Here is a 15,767-nt window from a genome sequence, read left to right on the forward strand (position 1 = left end):
GCGCCCGACCGCACCCCAGCTAACCATCCCACGGACATGTCCCATCCCCAGAGACCAGCGCCTGACCGCACCCCGGGTAACCATCCCCCAGACATGTCCCATCCCCAGAGACCAGCGCCCGACCGCACCCCGGGTAACCATACCCCGGACATGTCCCATCCCCAGAGACCAGCATCCGACCGCACCCCGGGTAACCATGCCCCGGACATGTCCCATCCCCAGAGACCAGCGCCCGACCGCACCCCGGGTAACCATCCCCCGGACATGTCCCATCCCCAGAGACCAGCGCCCGACCGCACCCCTGGCAACCATCCCCCAGACATGTCCCATCCCTAGACCCAGCGCCCGACCGCACCCCGGGTAACCATCCCCCAGACATGTCCCATCCCTAGAGACCAGCGCCCGACCATACCCCGGCTAACCATCCCCCAGACATGTCCCATCCCTAGAGACCAGCGCCCGACCATACCCCGGCTAACCATCCCCCAGACATGTCCCATCCCTAGAGACCAGCGTCCGACCATACCCCGGGTAACCATCCCCCAGACATGTCCCATCCCTAGACCCAGCGTCCGACCGTACCCCGGGTAACCATCCCCCAGACATGTCCCATCCCTAGAGACCAGCGCCCGACCGTACCCCGGGTAACCATCCCCCAGACATGTCCCATCCCTAGAGACCAGCGCCCGACCACACCCCAGCTAACCATCCCCCGGACATGTCCCATCGCTAGACTCAGCGCCCGACCGTACCCCGGGTAACCATCCCCCAGACATGTCCCATCCCTAGACCCAGCGTCCGACTGTACCCCGGGTAACCATCCCCCAGACATGTCCCATCCCTAGAGACCAGAGCCCGACCGCACCCCGGGTAACCATCCCCCAGACATGTCCCATCCCTAGACCCAGCGCCCGACCGTACCCCGGGTAACCATCCCCCGGACATGTCCCATCCCTAGACCCAGCGCCCGACCACACCCCGGGTAACCATCCCCCAGACATGTCCCATCTCTAGAGACCAGCGCCCGACCGTACCCCGGGTAACCATCCCCCAGACATGTCCCATCCCTAGAGACCAGCGCCCGACCGTACCCCGGCTAACCATCCCCCAGACATGTCCCATCCCTAGAGACCAGCGCCCGACCGTACCCCGGCTAACCATCCCCCAGACATGTCCCATCCCTAGAGACCAGCGTCCGACCATACCCCGGGTAACCATCCCCCGGACATGTCCCATCCCTAGAGACCAGCGTCTGACCGTACCCCGGCTAACCATCCCCCAGACATGTCCCATCCCTAGAGACCAGCGCCCGACCGCACCCCAGCTAACCATCCCCCAGACATGTCCCATCCCTAGCGACCAGCGCCCGACCGCACCCCGGGTAACCATCCCCCGGACATGTCCCATCCCCAGAGACCAGCGCCCGACCGCACCCCTGGCAACCATCCCCCAGACATGTCCCATCCCTAGACCCAGCGCCCAACCGTACCCCGGATAACCATCCCCCGGACATGTCCCATCCCCAGAGACCAGCGTCCGACCGTACGCCGGGTAACCATCCCCCGGACATGTCCCATCCCTAGAGACCAGCGCCCGACCGCACCCCGGGTAACCATCCCCCGGACATGTCCCATCCCTAGACCCAGCGCCCGACCGTACCCCGGGTAACCATCCCCCAGACATGTCCCATCTCTAGAGACCAGCACCCGACCGTACCCCGGGCAACCATCCCCAGACATGTCCCATCTCTAGAGACCAGCACCCGACCGCACCCCAGCTAACCATCCCCCAGACATGTCCCATCCCTAGACCCAGCGCCCGACCGTACCCCGGGTAACCATCCCCCGGACATGTCCCATCTCTAGAGACCAGCGCCCGACCGTACCCCGGGTAACCATCCCCCAGACATGTCCCATCCCTAGAGACCAGCGCCCGACCGCACCCCAGCTAACCATCCCACGGACATGTCGCATCCCCAGAGACCAGCGCCCGACCGCACCCCGGGTAACCATCCCCCGGACATGTCCCATCCCCAGAGACCAGCGCCCGACCGCACCCCTGGCAACCATCCCCCAGACATGTCCCATCCCTAGACCCAGCGCCCGACCGCACCCTGGGTAACCATCCCCCGGACATGTCCCATCCCCAGAGACCAGCGTCCGACCGTACGCCGGGTAACCATCCCCCGGACATGTCCCATCCCTAGAGACCAGCGCCCGACCGCACCCCGGGTAACCATCCCCCGGACATGTCCCATCCCTAGAGACCAGCGCCCGACCGCACCCCGGGTAACCATACCCCGGACATGTCCCATCCCCAGAGACCAGCGTCCGACCGCACCCCGGGTAACCATGCCCCGGACATGTCCCATCCCCAGAGACCAGCGCCCGACCGCACCCCGGGTAACCATCCCCCGGACATGTCCCATCCCCAGAGACCAGCGCCCGACCGCACCCCGGGTAACCATCCCCCGGACATGTCCCATCCCCAGAGACCAGCACCCGACCGCACCCCTGGCAACCATCCCCCAGACATGTCCCATCCCTAGACCCAGCGCCCAACCGCACCCCGGGTAACCATCCCCCAGACACGTCCCATCCCTAGAGACCAGTGCCCGACCATACCCCGGCTAACCATCCCCCAGACATGTCCCATCCCTAGAGACCAGCGCCCGACCATACCCCGGCTAACCATCCCCCAGACATGTCCCATCCCTAGAGACCAGCGTCCGACCATACCCCGGGTAACCATCCCCCAGACATGTCCCATCCCTAGACCCAGCGTCCGACCGTACCCCGGGTAACCATCCCCCAGACATGTCCCATCCCTAGAGACCAGCGCCCGACCGTACCCCGGGTAACCATCCCCCAGACATGTCCCATCCCTAGAGACCAGCGCCCGACCACACCCCAGCTAACCATCCCCCAGACATGTCCCATCCCTAGAGACCAGCGCCCGACCGCACCCCGGGTAACCATCCCCCAGACATGTCCCATCCCTAGAGACCAGCGCCCGACCGCACCCCGGGTAACCATCCCCCGGACATGTCCCATCGCTAGACTCAGCGCCCGACCGTACCCCGGGTAACCATCCCCCAGACATGTCCCATCCCTAGACCCAGCGCCCGACTGTACCCCGGGTAACCATCCCCCAGACATGTCCCATCCCTAGAGACCAGAGCCCGACCGCACCCCGGGTAACCATCCCCCAGACATGTCCCATCCCCAGAGACCAGCGTCCGACCGCACCCCTGGCAACCATCCCCCAGACATGTCCCATCCCTAGACCCAGCGCCCGACCACACCCTGGGTAACCATCCCCCGGACATGTCCCATCCCTAGACCCAGCGCCCGACTGCACCCCGGGTAACCATCCCCCAGACATGTCCCATCCCTAGAGACCAGCGTCCGACCATACCCCGGGTAACCATCCCCCAGACATGTCCCATCCCTAGAGACCAGCGCCCGACCGCACCCCAGCTAACCATCCCCCGGACATGTCCCATCTCTAGAGACCAGCGCCCGACCGTACCCCGGGCAACCATCCCCCAGACATGTCCCATCCCTAGACCCAGCGCCCGACCGTACCCCGGGTAACCATCCCCCAGACATGTCCCATCCCTAGAGACCAGCGCCCGACCATACCCCGGGTAACCATCCCCCAGACATGTCCCATCCCTAGAGACCAGCGCCCGACCATACCCCGGGTAACCATCCCCCAGACATGTCCCATCCCTAGAGACCAGCGCCCGACCGCACCCCGGGTAACCATCCCCCAGACATGTCCCATCCCTAGAGACCAGCGCCCGACCGCACCCCGGGTAACCATCCCCCAGACATGTCCCATCCCTAGAGACCAGCGCCCGACCGCACCCCGGGTAACCATCCCCCAGACATGTCCCATCCCGAGAGACCAGCACCCGGGCCGGAGCATGACCCTCCTCCCTGGCAGTGAGAGCACGAAGCCCCTACAGGGGTCTCCCTTTAGGCTAAGTTATGGGGCGGGGGGGGAGGGGCACTGGCAGTCTAGCACCAGGGAAGCGGAGAGGTAGAAGGGAAGGTGAGAAGCGGACTGGGGGGAGAGTGGGAGAATGTTACCATAGCAACAGAGGAAATGTTACCCTGGTGACTGAGTGCAGGCCCTACAGAGGGATAAAGAGCTAAAGCTGCAACACAGGCAACAGGGAGAGATGGGGAGCAGGCAACTGTTACTGTAGCAACAGAGAGAAGAAGGAAGAGAAAGATGGGGAGACTGTTACCAGGGAAATAGTAGGAGGAGACTGTTACCAAGGTAACAGAGGGGGTTTTGTGACTTCTACTGCAGCAACAGATATGGAAGAGGGAGCGGAAATGGCTCTTATCCTAGCAACATACATCTTTTGGCATAGCAACAGGGAAAGCAAGAGGCAGCAAGGAGACGTGTCATTGGAGGAGATGAGATTATAGCAGGTTTGCCCCACTGTCACAAACTTTACCAACCCAGGCGCAAACCCCCACACGCCACCCTTCAGCATGATAAGCATGGAAAAAAACATGATTCTTTACTCACCCAGAACAAATTACTCACCCTGTACAAGAAGAATTTTGCAAGAGTAGTAAACCAGTTACAGCTGCAGAGAAAAGCATGGTCCAGGGAATGGTAGAATACATGCAATATGAATTGGGGTGACCCCCTAAAAGGCTTGGTGTTAACAGGACAATGTGAACTTAAAAATTTGGCTTTTGTCTGTAACAGTTTACTATTATTACAGTTAACACCCGAGAGTCTGATTGCTGAAGGAGATTATAGGGGGAAATATGCTCTCCCTTTGTTTATTATGGGCTTTTGGCAGCACTGTGTGTATAGTCAGTTTCCATATTTACCTTCTAATGTCAGTTGCCATGGGTCCTTCATGTAGTAATACTAGGAAAAGCATTTTTAAGGGTAGGAAGCTGTACTTGAAAACCGACAAAAATGGCAGGAAGATTCAGGGACAGGTCTAACATCTACATTTACTTTTAAACTTGGTTTTGAAATTGACTAGATTTCAAATTGACTGATCCCAGAACAACTTGTAACTTCCAAACACAAACAGCTCGTTTGTTTCATTTAAATATCTTTCATGCCTTCTGTCATTAAGCCTCTGCCCCCCCCCCAAAAAAAAACCCAGAAACCCCTTTAAAAACCTCTCTGTAGGTAATTTTAACAGAGCGAAACACCATCCTTATACAAATACTCTGGCATCTTTAATGTGTACACAGAAAGCTTCATTCAAGAGACCCACTCATCCATGCACACTTTATTTGGTTTGTCTGCTCTGAGTAGATGTCAGGTTTAGTTAATCCTGATGTATTTTTAACCTGTGCTTCCAGTGGGTCTATTTCAAACATGATGCTTACTCCACTAACCATCCTCTTCAACAGTGGGTTGTGATTTGATGTCTGAGTGTTTTATGCAACCCTAATATTTTTGTAATATGCTCAGACTTATCCCTAGCCAGATCTAGCTCAGCTGTTCTCCCTCTAAACAGGCATATAATGAATTTCTATATCTCTACAGGCTTTTGCACTTTGGTTTAAAAGTTATCCTGACCCCACTGCTGTGGTCTTACAGTGCTGTCTCATCTAATTACCGTCCAGTACTTTTGTAGCCTTCCGAGCAATGGTGCTGAAATCATTTTTATACTGGGGGTGCTGAAGGCAGAAACCATGTATTTGGCTTGTTACTTCTACTTCAAGCCAGAATGTGCGACAGTACCCCCCAGCACCCTTAGTTCCAGCACTTATGCTTCCAAGCCAACTCAGTGCACAACTTTACAGAGATGCTGTCTCCAGAAGTTGGTTTTTGCCTGTGTACGATCCAACTGCTAAACTGAACTAAATGGAGTCTCTGGGTGAGATTTCCAAAGCATTTAAAACCCCAGATCCTCAAAGGTATTTAGACTCCTAACTGTTACTGAAATCAATCAGAGTTAGATGCCTAAATGGCTTAGCAGCACAAGTCCCCATTGACTTTCAATTAAACTTGTGCTAACTCACAAAGATTCATGTAAAAATCCCACCTTCCATCTTTTTCTTGTCATGCTCTGGGACAAGCAGACTCTGTATGAATAAGAGGATCAACTCAACCCACTACTGCTTCATTGAAGAGTGCATCTTGATTATCACTACAAACGTTTTTTTCTCCTGCTGATAATAGCTCATCTAAATTAATTAGCCTCTTACAGTTTTATGGCAACTTTCACCTTCTCTGTATGTATGTATGTGTGTGTATATATATAAACACACACACACTTCTTACTGTATGTTCAGTTCTATGCATCTGATGAAGTGGGCTGAAGCCCACGAAAGCTTATGCTCTAATAAATTTATTAGTCTCTAAAGTGCCACAAGTACTCCTGTTCTTTTTGCATCTATTCCTTCCCACCCTGCCCCTTGGAACACTCCTGTAGAAATAAATCTAGACACTTTGAACCTATATTATTTACCATAGTGTTTTGTGGAGAGGTGAGAGCAAGGGATTAGGAGTCAGAACACCTGAGTTTGACTCCCAGTTTTGCTATGTAACCATTAGCAAGTCACGGCAGAGTACGGAAAGTTGAACTCTCGTGTCTGTACAATGCTTTGACCTCATCTGATGCAACACACAATAGAAGTGTAAAACATGACAGCTATTTCAGGAACCAAAAGGAGCATTTTAAGCTCTTGATTGATTAATCATTCTTTAAAAGACTTCCTTCATTCAGACAACTAAACCTCTCTTGAAATGGCATTTTAGCCCCATTCTAGACTCTGCCTTAACAGTAACATGATGCCTGCGCTCCATTGCATTTAGTACAGGATTTTGCCTCCAGGAGTTAAAACCAATAACCTGGGATTGTTCATGAGTAATAAACATGCTTCAAATTAAGGTAAAAAAATATTTGAAACTCTGCATATGGGGATGTAGGGAATTCTTTAGTAGCCCCTAAAGGGAAGTCTCACCCCCCTCCCACCCCAGCAAGCAATTTCATTCCCCATCTAAGCTTTCCTCTAGTTACTCACTGACAATTCATCATCATATTCATCTTGATGACCTTCAGGGGCAGTGAATTCCACATGCTGACTGTTCTGTAGTGCCATTAGAAGAGTTTAAAATTACATTGAGTCCCTCATTAGAGGAACTCAGCTCTCAGCCCCTCTTCCTCAATAAAACCACTTAAAGAGAAATTACTCCAGGTGATGTTTCCCAGGACCTTCTGCTGTAGCCATTCCACATTTTAAATTTTGTGAGACTGTCCACACAAAGGGAGCTGGGTCACAGCAGCCCTCCTTAGCTTTGTGCATTGCTTATAGCTCATCTCAACCGCTCATGCAATAACAACCCCACTGTTCCCTTCTCCAGGGCCCCGAGAAGACTCAACGCTGGGCAAGTAAGTTAGTTAGGGCAGCTGCAAGTGGCAGTTATCCCCCCTAGAACAACTCTACGGAAGAAGCCAATCCAGTCTGTCTTTGTAACTTATTTATTTATGAAGTGTGAGGTAATGAAGAAAGTGCTAAATCCGACCACAGTGTTAACTCTAAAGTTTCTCAATAGGTCAGTTAGGAGCCAGACAGCTCACTGGCTGCTCTGTGCATCTCTGCTGCAAAGTAGAGGGTCAGCCCCACCAGGCCCAAGGGAGACGAAGGCCACTGGTCCTACTCCTCTCCCCCCAGTCCCTGAGTCAACTGGTTAGTATTCACATCAGAGGGAGACTTGTGGGGAGGAGAGAAGGCAACACTTGGCCAGCTGAACAAATGCTATTTCAGGGAGTATAGCTGCAGGTCAGCAAACAAAAAAGAGGTTAAGGTCTGATCAGATCCCTCCAAAGAGGTGGTGCCTACCCACCTAGTAAAGACAAAGTAACTCCAGGCAGCAATTAGATCAGCCCTTGCTGTCAGTCCTGGGCTACACCTGGGATCTTCGGCAGCACAGCTCCTAAGAGCCTGCTTTTGGGGAATATGTGAAAGTCAGGCAAACAGGATAATTTTCACCCTCATTGCAAGAGAGAGAGAAACCCCATTCAATAGCCCATTGTACTGCTTGAGGAGCTGGGCCCCAGCTAACATCATCCCATGAGGAATCTCTCACTTAAATTCCAAAGAGTAAATCAGAACATAGGACCCTTCTTGGACTCCCCTAGAAAGGCATCAGGAACACTCCCTGTCCCCCAAACACATACTCTCCACGCTGCAGCAGGGACAATGCACACACTCCCCCCAAAAAAAGGTTTACAAAAGAGACAAATCTTTAACAATACTCTTCCAAAAAGTTGTACAAAAATACAGTATTAAAAAAAAGGTCCTCCAGTACAAGACTCAGGCAGTTACAGCAGCAGCTTCTAGAACACAAACCTCAAGACGAGCTACTGTGTAAAGTGGTAAGAAAGTGAGGTATAGCCCATGTCAAGCTGGTCTTGGTTCTTCTCCAGTGATAGGCGTTTATCCATGCATCCACCCACCCCTGGGAGAAAAAGGGTCTTTAACAGCAGCCCTGGCCCCAACCCACCTCTAGGCAGTCCCTAACTGTCACTGCTTCTAGAGAGATGGACCCAAACTGAACCACTGGATTGCAACCCCCTTGCATTCTGGATCCGAACACCCTGGCCTAGATTCTCTCTACCCAGGTGCAGTGGAGTGGGAGCCACTTGAGAATGTAATGACTTCTTCTGGAGGGGATGTGTTGGGCACATGTTCTCAGTCCCCCCTGATGTAGAATCGGATGTGGGATGTTGTGCCGGCTAGTGACTGGGGAGGCGGACCAGTACAGACACCGAGGGTGGGTTAGGGAAGGGATGGTGGAAGAGTACCGCATCAGGGGAACCGGTGCTGGGGTTGGGTTGAATGACAGGAGTGGAATCAAACTTACTAGGTGCATGGCAGCAACGGCCATGTTAGTGATCCACCCAAAATTGTGTGTATGAAAGTAAATTCACAGAATAGTTGGATTCAGTGACAGGTCCTATCTGTCTGAAGGAGGATCCTGCCATCTCTAGGTTAGGTCGTCCACTCGGGCCCTTATTTTGGAAAATGGCCTCAATTTTTGAGTGCCCAATTTCAGGCATCTGAGGCCTGAAGTTCAGAGGCACCTCCTGTAGGCCTCAGCAGGCATTGTTCCACATCTCTGTTCAGATGCTCAGCATCTCTGGAAGTCAGGGCCCAGGTGCTTCAAGCTGGACACCCTCAAAATGAGACACCCAAAACTCAATGGTCACTTTTGAAAATTTCAGCCCAAGGGTCTTGCAAAATCCAGTGTCTACATTACTCCGGTGCCAACATACCAGCATCCCCAAAGGCTAAGAGTTAACTCAGCCCACAGCTGGCAACTCCCTGCTCTGTTAAAGGAGGAACCCAAGACCAGACGTGGATAAGGGAGACAAAGAACCCACCCCCCGCACACACAGTTTAAATTTCCTAGAACGCAAGCCATATTTGTGTGCGCTGGCTGCAGTGCATTCCGGGATATGTAGTTTGGAGGTTTCACAATAACCAAAAATGTGCAAATCAATATTGGAAAGGTGTCGAGTTTTTGGTAGCTAACGTCCCTTGAGATGGGCGATTCGTTTCAGCAGCTGATGCTGTCTCAACTTCAGCTGCCTTTTCTCTGCAGCCATCCTCCTCTCTGCACTAACTAGCGACTGCAGGTACTCTGAAGCTTTGCTCAGGATCACCACTTTGGGGGTTTTGGGACAGTTAGCCAGACCGGGGACCTGATCCCTCAGTGCCAGGAAGCGTGAGCGCAGATCGTTTCGCCTCTTGCGTTCTAAGTAGTTGTGGTTTTTCCTCTTGGCCATGTCCTCGCTATCTGAGCTCGGGGCGCTCCCGGTTTTCAGCAGGCAAGGCTCAGGCGATGAACTCTCTGTGGCTTGCTCTGGGCTGCTCAGGGGCTCCTCCTTGATCTCCTTCTCCGAGGCCTCCTCCTGGGAGCAGGCGTCTGGTGGAGAGCGGGCAGCATAGTTGTGCTGTTGCTGATGGATGGAGATGTGGAAGTGTTTCATGCAGGGGTCCAGGGGGTCGGCTCGCACCGTGATGGTGACCGGCTTCCTCATGCTGAGCGATTGTCTCTTCTCTACTGTCACCACATCAATCTCTTCACCCTCTGTTCAAAACAGATGCAAGCAAAACAACCCATCACTTGGAAATCATTCAACTATTCCCTTCAGCTACCCCTTGGCCCAGCCTCTTAGAATGGCGCAGCGACATGCCCAAGGAAGAGACCATGGTGCAGCACCATGCCTGGATCTCCAGTACCTTTTTATGTTCTGGAGATTAGGTTAAACTTATCAGGAAGAGGATCATATTGCATGGATCCCGCAGTGCATTGGACAAAACAATTCTGCTCCCAGAAGGATGATTGAAATGGTCGATCCCACATCACCTAATCCCAGTCATAGGACTGAGATTTCTCTCCTTAGCTTCAGGCTCCGTGTCCCAGGAAATGGGATGTGGATTTTTTTTTTACTGTTTCCCTTACACACTATGGGCAACACTTATTAAAAGCAAAGACCCAACAGGCAAGAAATTCCTGCACCCCCAGCTCCCACTGCTGCACCAGTCCTCACCTCCCCCAGCAGAAAGGAGGGGAGCAAGAGCCTTAGTGGCTGGGGACAGAGTTGAAGATCTCCCCCCCCCACCCCGCCCGCTCCTGATTGTCGGGCTCTTTCATGGCCCATTGGAATTGTAAATGAGGGATCTGGGGGCTGAGTTGCCCTTTGTTCCTGTTCACTGCAGTTTCGCACTTTAGTGACTTTTTGTTACTTTTCACAAGTTATAAATCCTATTCATCCCCCACCCTGGTATTCCCCCCCTCCAGCTGAATGGGGAGAGGAGGGGAAAAGAGAGAAGAGGGAGACAATCCTCCCCTCTTACACAGTGGGGAGGGGGGACATTTTGCCATCAGCTCAATGAACCTCTAAGCCATCCACCATTTAACATTCCTCCCCTCACCACCTCTAAACATGTTCAACCTTAAAGAAAGGGTTGGAGGGGAAAGGTTATCAAAGCTGTAAACAGAGGAACAGACCCAACTCTTTAAAACTCCACTCTAGCCATCCATGAATTACAGCAGCTACTATAAATTCACTCCCCGCCACTTCCCAAAGTCACTTGGTCTTTCCCAAAGAGATTGTGAAGCTCAAAAGAAAGCACATATCCCTTGCGCATGGCATTCCAACTGGCTTAGTAATACATTGCATTAGCAATGCCTTTCACTCGGTCAAAACACTTCACTGAGATGGGTATTGCCTTCATTTCACAGTTGGGGAAACGGAGGCAGAGCTGTTTAATATACTTGCCCACGGTCACGCAGCTCATCAGGGAATAAGACCCTCAACACAGAGTGAAGCTCTAGCCTAGCAGATAGTGGAGGTCTGTCTTTTTGCATTTTGCCAATACTCATCATGCCAACAGATTATTGTTAAATCAGAGGAGAGGCACCCAGGGCTCTTGACTCCCAATCCTCTGCTCTATGCATTAGACCGCATCGTCTCCCATGTGCCCCTAATGCTAGAGAGATTATCCTTCAGAGGTCTTGCACCACTTGGTGATCAGCAGTCTAGAATTTGCTACTGTGGTTTTATTGTTTTAGAACACACACCCCCCCACCCCTCCTGATATTCAATGCTATTTCCTGGTTGCTTTGTACGGTGCACTTTTTATGCCCTTCTTTTGTCACAAACTTCCATTGTGCAGACAATAGTATCATTTCTCCATTAATAAAAATCTGACGGGCTGGGCCCCACCTCCCAGCCAGGTGGCCATTGGCTGCCTCAGCAGGCAGTTGGAATGTTGCTACTGCAAAGCTACCCACCCCTCATTGGCCAATGCCTGAGTCACTCACTGAGGGCCCCCCTCATTGTTTGCTACAATCTGTTGCTTTTTGTTCTGGGACCATGTGGACAGGAGCATGTGCACAAGGGCCCTGGATTCAGATCAGGTAAAGAGCAGGTCAGCAAAGTAGCAAGATGAAAGTAGAAATAATGAATTCAGTCATCCGTCCGTCCCCCCCACTAATTGAGATTAAGCCCTTTAGAGCCCGCAGCCTCCTTACTATCTCCATCATCCTAATGTAATTAAATCTTAGTCCTAAAGGTGCTTCTTGGCCCAGCTATCCTCATCCCTGGAATGAGTCATAACCAAATTACTCATCCCTGATTCATCAGTCAGACTAGTATTAGGGTCAAGATAATGAGGTGTCTAGCCCTGCACCCCCAAGATTGTGTCAGCACTTCCACCATACCCCCTTCGTTTCAGAGGGCAGTCATTTAAATCTTGCCCCAAGTTTAGGTGTATTGAAATCACACCACCGCCAACTGTTCATTTCTAGAAGGAGCAGAAAAAAAATTGCTGATTTGGGAGGATTTTTGCCTACCATTAAGCAACAAATTTAAAACAAGGGCTTTTTTTTAAAAAAAAAAAAAAAATTAAAGAATTGCATGCATGAAACTTCCACCCCTACAGATCAAGGTTCAGACTTAGTTTTGGTGGCTTGACACACCATTTCCTTTATCACTTTTCACCTTCAAGCCTCAGTCTAGTATTTAGACCAGTTTTCCTAGATTGGGAGACTGGACAGGGCCAAGGAGACAGGACCCTTTTGCAGAGGAAGCGCTAGGGTGCTACGAAGAATTAGGAGATGCATCTAGTCGCTTGCCTCCCCCCACATACCAGTACGTGGGATGACCCCAGAGACGTGAACAATTGTTTTGTGACGGCCAAAGCCCACAAACAGATTTTGCCTTTTGACCTAGGAGGCCCTCAGAGACAGACTTTCCTTGCCAGGCTGCAAAGGGGAGCGGCCTGATCAGCTGAAACCTAGTCATGGGGGAGCACCTCAGGCTGGGTGCTCCAAATCAAGCCGAAAGAACAGCAATATGGCTGCGATGGAAAGCATTGCAACAGGATCTAAAGCGAGCTGCAAACTTCCCCAGGCAGCGAGCTTCCAGGCTCAGAGCGCGTTCCCCAGCGCTGTCTCGCAGCAGGAGGGAAAGATTTTTTTTTTTAAAGCAGCAGAAATCTGGAATCCGGGGTCCCTCCAGGGCCACCCCCGCCCTGCAAAGGGCAGGGGTTTCCCCAGCAAAAATCCTAGCGGGAAAAAGACGGTTCAGCTTCCCTTTGTTCTTGTCCGTGGGCTTTACGCTAGCTTGGAGTCCCCACAAAAGGGGGCTGGGCTTCCAGAGCGCCGGTCCCAGACTGTTTACCAACACCCGTGTGTGAACGGGAGAGCGGTTTTGCAATGCTGGAGAAAGCGGGAAGTTCACTGGGTTGCTGGGACCAGCCCACACCCTGATTTGGAGCAAGGGAACGCGTGGGTTGTTCTGCTACTCCCTTACCAGAATCACAGCGCCTCTCGGCCCCGGGGGCGGCGGCGGGGGGGGGTTTGTTCTCGGCCAAGGGGCAGGGGAAGACGGCAGCAGGATCCACGCACTCGCTCACCGAGTTGTTGAACCCGAACTCCTGGGCAAAGGAGGGCTTGGGCGGATTAACCCTTTGCGTGCCCGTGGAGAGTTTCTCGGTCATAACTTTCTCCAGTCTCTCCCGGGCGGAGAAGCCGCTCCACATGCAATCCTGGAGGACGAAGGCGCTCAGGTTCCCGAAGATCTCCCCGGTGCCGATCAGATACTCCGGCTCCTCCCCGGCCAGGCAGCAGTGGGAGAGCCAGTCTGACCTCTCCTCTGCCCCGGGGCAACAGGCTTTCCCCGCCGCGCTGCACAGAGGCGACGTGGGGGGAGTGGGCACCAGCTCGAATTTCTTCCAGATGTCTTCGCTGGGGGCGGTGGATCGGTAGAAATCCTCCTCCGAGTCGTGGTCGTAGAAGTAATGCTGGTAAGAGTCGAACTCCATCTCGGGAGCGGGACGCCTGGGGATCCCAAAGCGCAGGGTCAGCATCATGCAGGCAAGGGCACGCTCCTAACCCGGGGGGGGGGGGGGTAAGCCCCCACCCCAAGCCAGGCAGGGAAACACCCCAACATCAGCCACTGTAGCGTGGCCACCCCCCAATCTGTAATGACGGGGCGTTCGCGGCATCTTCCCGTGTGTCATCACGTCCCCATTGAAGGCAGCCACCAAGGGGGTCCCAATCCCCCACCCACCCACCCACCGGGGAAGCTGACCGCGCCCACAAGAGACCCCAAAGCCCTAAACCGGAGTCACACCCCCCCCATGGAGACCATTGCGCACCCCCACGCGCGGAGCTGCTCCCACCCACCCGCCGCCCAGCGGCCCCCCACGCACGTGGGGCGGGTAAGTGACAAGCAGGTCGGTCCCTGCTGCCCGGCTTGGAGCAAGGCAGAGGCGCTGGGGGGGGGGGAAGCCGCGCTGCCTCCAAGTTTCCTAGGGTCACCAAACTACAGCCCCTGAGCGGGGGGGGGCCCAGCCCCAGGGCCCACCCCCTGGAGTCACCTTTCCCCAGCGGCGTCCTGCGGTGGCTCCAAGCGGGCGGCTCGCTCTGGCTGCAGCCTGCACCCCCGGGGCCGCCTCCCGCAATCACAGCGGCCGAGCGGGGACTCGGATGTATTGTTCCCCCACCGCCTTATATCCCGTCTGCAGCGGCTGGCCCAGCCACCGGCAAGCGGACCCCCAACCAGGGGGCTGGGATTTGCATAATGGGCGGGGCGCGCCCGTGTAAATCACCGCGGCGCGCCGCCCAGCTCAGCTGTTCCGGCGGCAGCTCCCTCCCGGCCCCGGCCGCGGCACGGCGGAGCAGCCGACTGCCCCAAGCCCTGGCCGGCCCTGGGGGTCCCACCGCAGCCCACTTCCCGGGGGCAGCGTCAGGGAGCGTTTACTCGCCGGCACTGAAAGAGCAATTGACTCTTCCCTGCACTAGAAACACGCCCGAAGTGACCCCCCCGCCCCCAACGCTGATACAACCCCCCTGGCTAATCTTTCAGCCCTAGCAGATTTAGGGCAGCTGTGGATGAAAGAGCCCTGAGTCCTCTTCTCCAGCTCTGGTACCGACTCGGGCTTGACCTGTCTGTGACTCCTTTTCCCCTCCCTACAAACAAGGCTAGCTTTGCTTTGCTTCAAAAAAAAACAAACAAAACACTTGGCGATCTAAGGAGCGCTGAAGGCCTACAAAGTAAAAGCAAGCGTTTCAGAGACTTTTAGCCTGTAGTTCAGCGGCTGATGCTGTGGGAGCGGTGGATCCTGCCTCAGAGTGGTGTGTTCGGTGTATACTCACTTTTCTGCAAAGTTAGTTGCCTGACTTACTCATGAGTTGATTGTTTATATTGTACTGAGAGGTCCCAGCTGAGAGCTGGGCACTGTTGTGCACGGGGCTGTACATAGCCTATGTCTACTACAGAGCCTCTGTCAGGCTGGGATATAAAAACAAAACCCCCCTGCCCAATATAACCATGCTGACAAAGCCCCCAGGGTAGACGCAGCTCCGCAGACAGAAGAGCACTGTAGGCCTAGCTAACTGTGTTCAGGGAGGCGGCGTTCCCACAGTGGCAGAATAAATTTCTAGGGCAGCATAGTCAAGGGACACTTATTACGCCTATGTCTACACCGCAGAGCCTATGATGTCGCAATAGAGCTTGCAAATGACACTATTTTAATATTTTTTGACTATTTGTGTCATCATGTGTATTTGTTTTTGTAAAAAGGTTTAAATTTGCATGGTGTGTGGTTGGTTGGTTGAATATCAGAGGCTGTTGGATGTAGCATGTCATTTAAGAAACAAACACATAGGATTACAGTAGTTAGAGAGGAAAGGCCTGTTCAAGGCATGAAGTTTCTCCCATTAATACAAAGATGGAGTTTGCAAATTCC

General features: G+C 53.6%; 1 protein-coding gene across 1 annotated transcript; it reads right to left on the reverse strand.

Annotated features, from left to right (window-relative positions):
• Window positions 1–9,532: 9,532 nt before the first annotated feature.
• Window positions 9,533–13,838, reverse strand: MYCL (MYCL proto-oncogene, bHLH transcription factor). The gene is made up of 2 exons (XM_077838066.1): window positions 13,328–13,838; window positions 9,533–10,095 (listed from the first exon to the last, which is right to left on the reverse strand). Exons 1-2 carry the CDS (start codon window positions 13,836–13,838, stop codon window positions 9,533–9,535), a joined length of 1,074 nt encoding a protein of 357 aa, XP_077694192.1.
• Between the last annotated feature and the right edge of the window lie 1,929 nt (window positions 13,839–15,767).

This window comes from Eretmochelys imbricata, chromosome 19 (assembly GCF_965152235.1).
Source record: "Eretmochelys imbricata isolate rEreImb1 chromosome 19, rEreImb1.hap1, whole genome shotgun sequence".
Classification (NCBI taxonomy): Eukaryota; Metazoa; Chordata; order Testudines; family Cheloniidae; genus Eretmochelys; species Eretmochelys imbricata.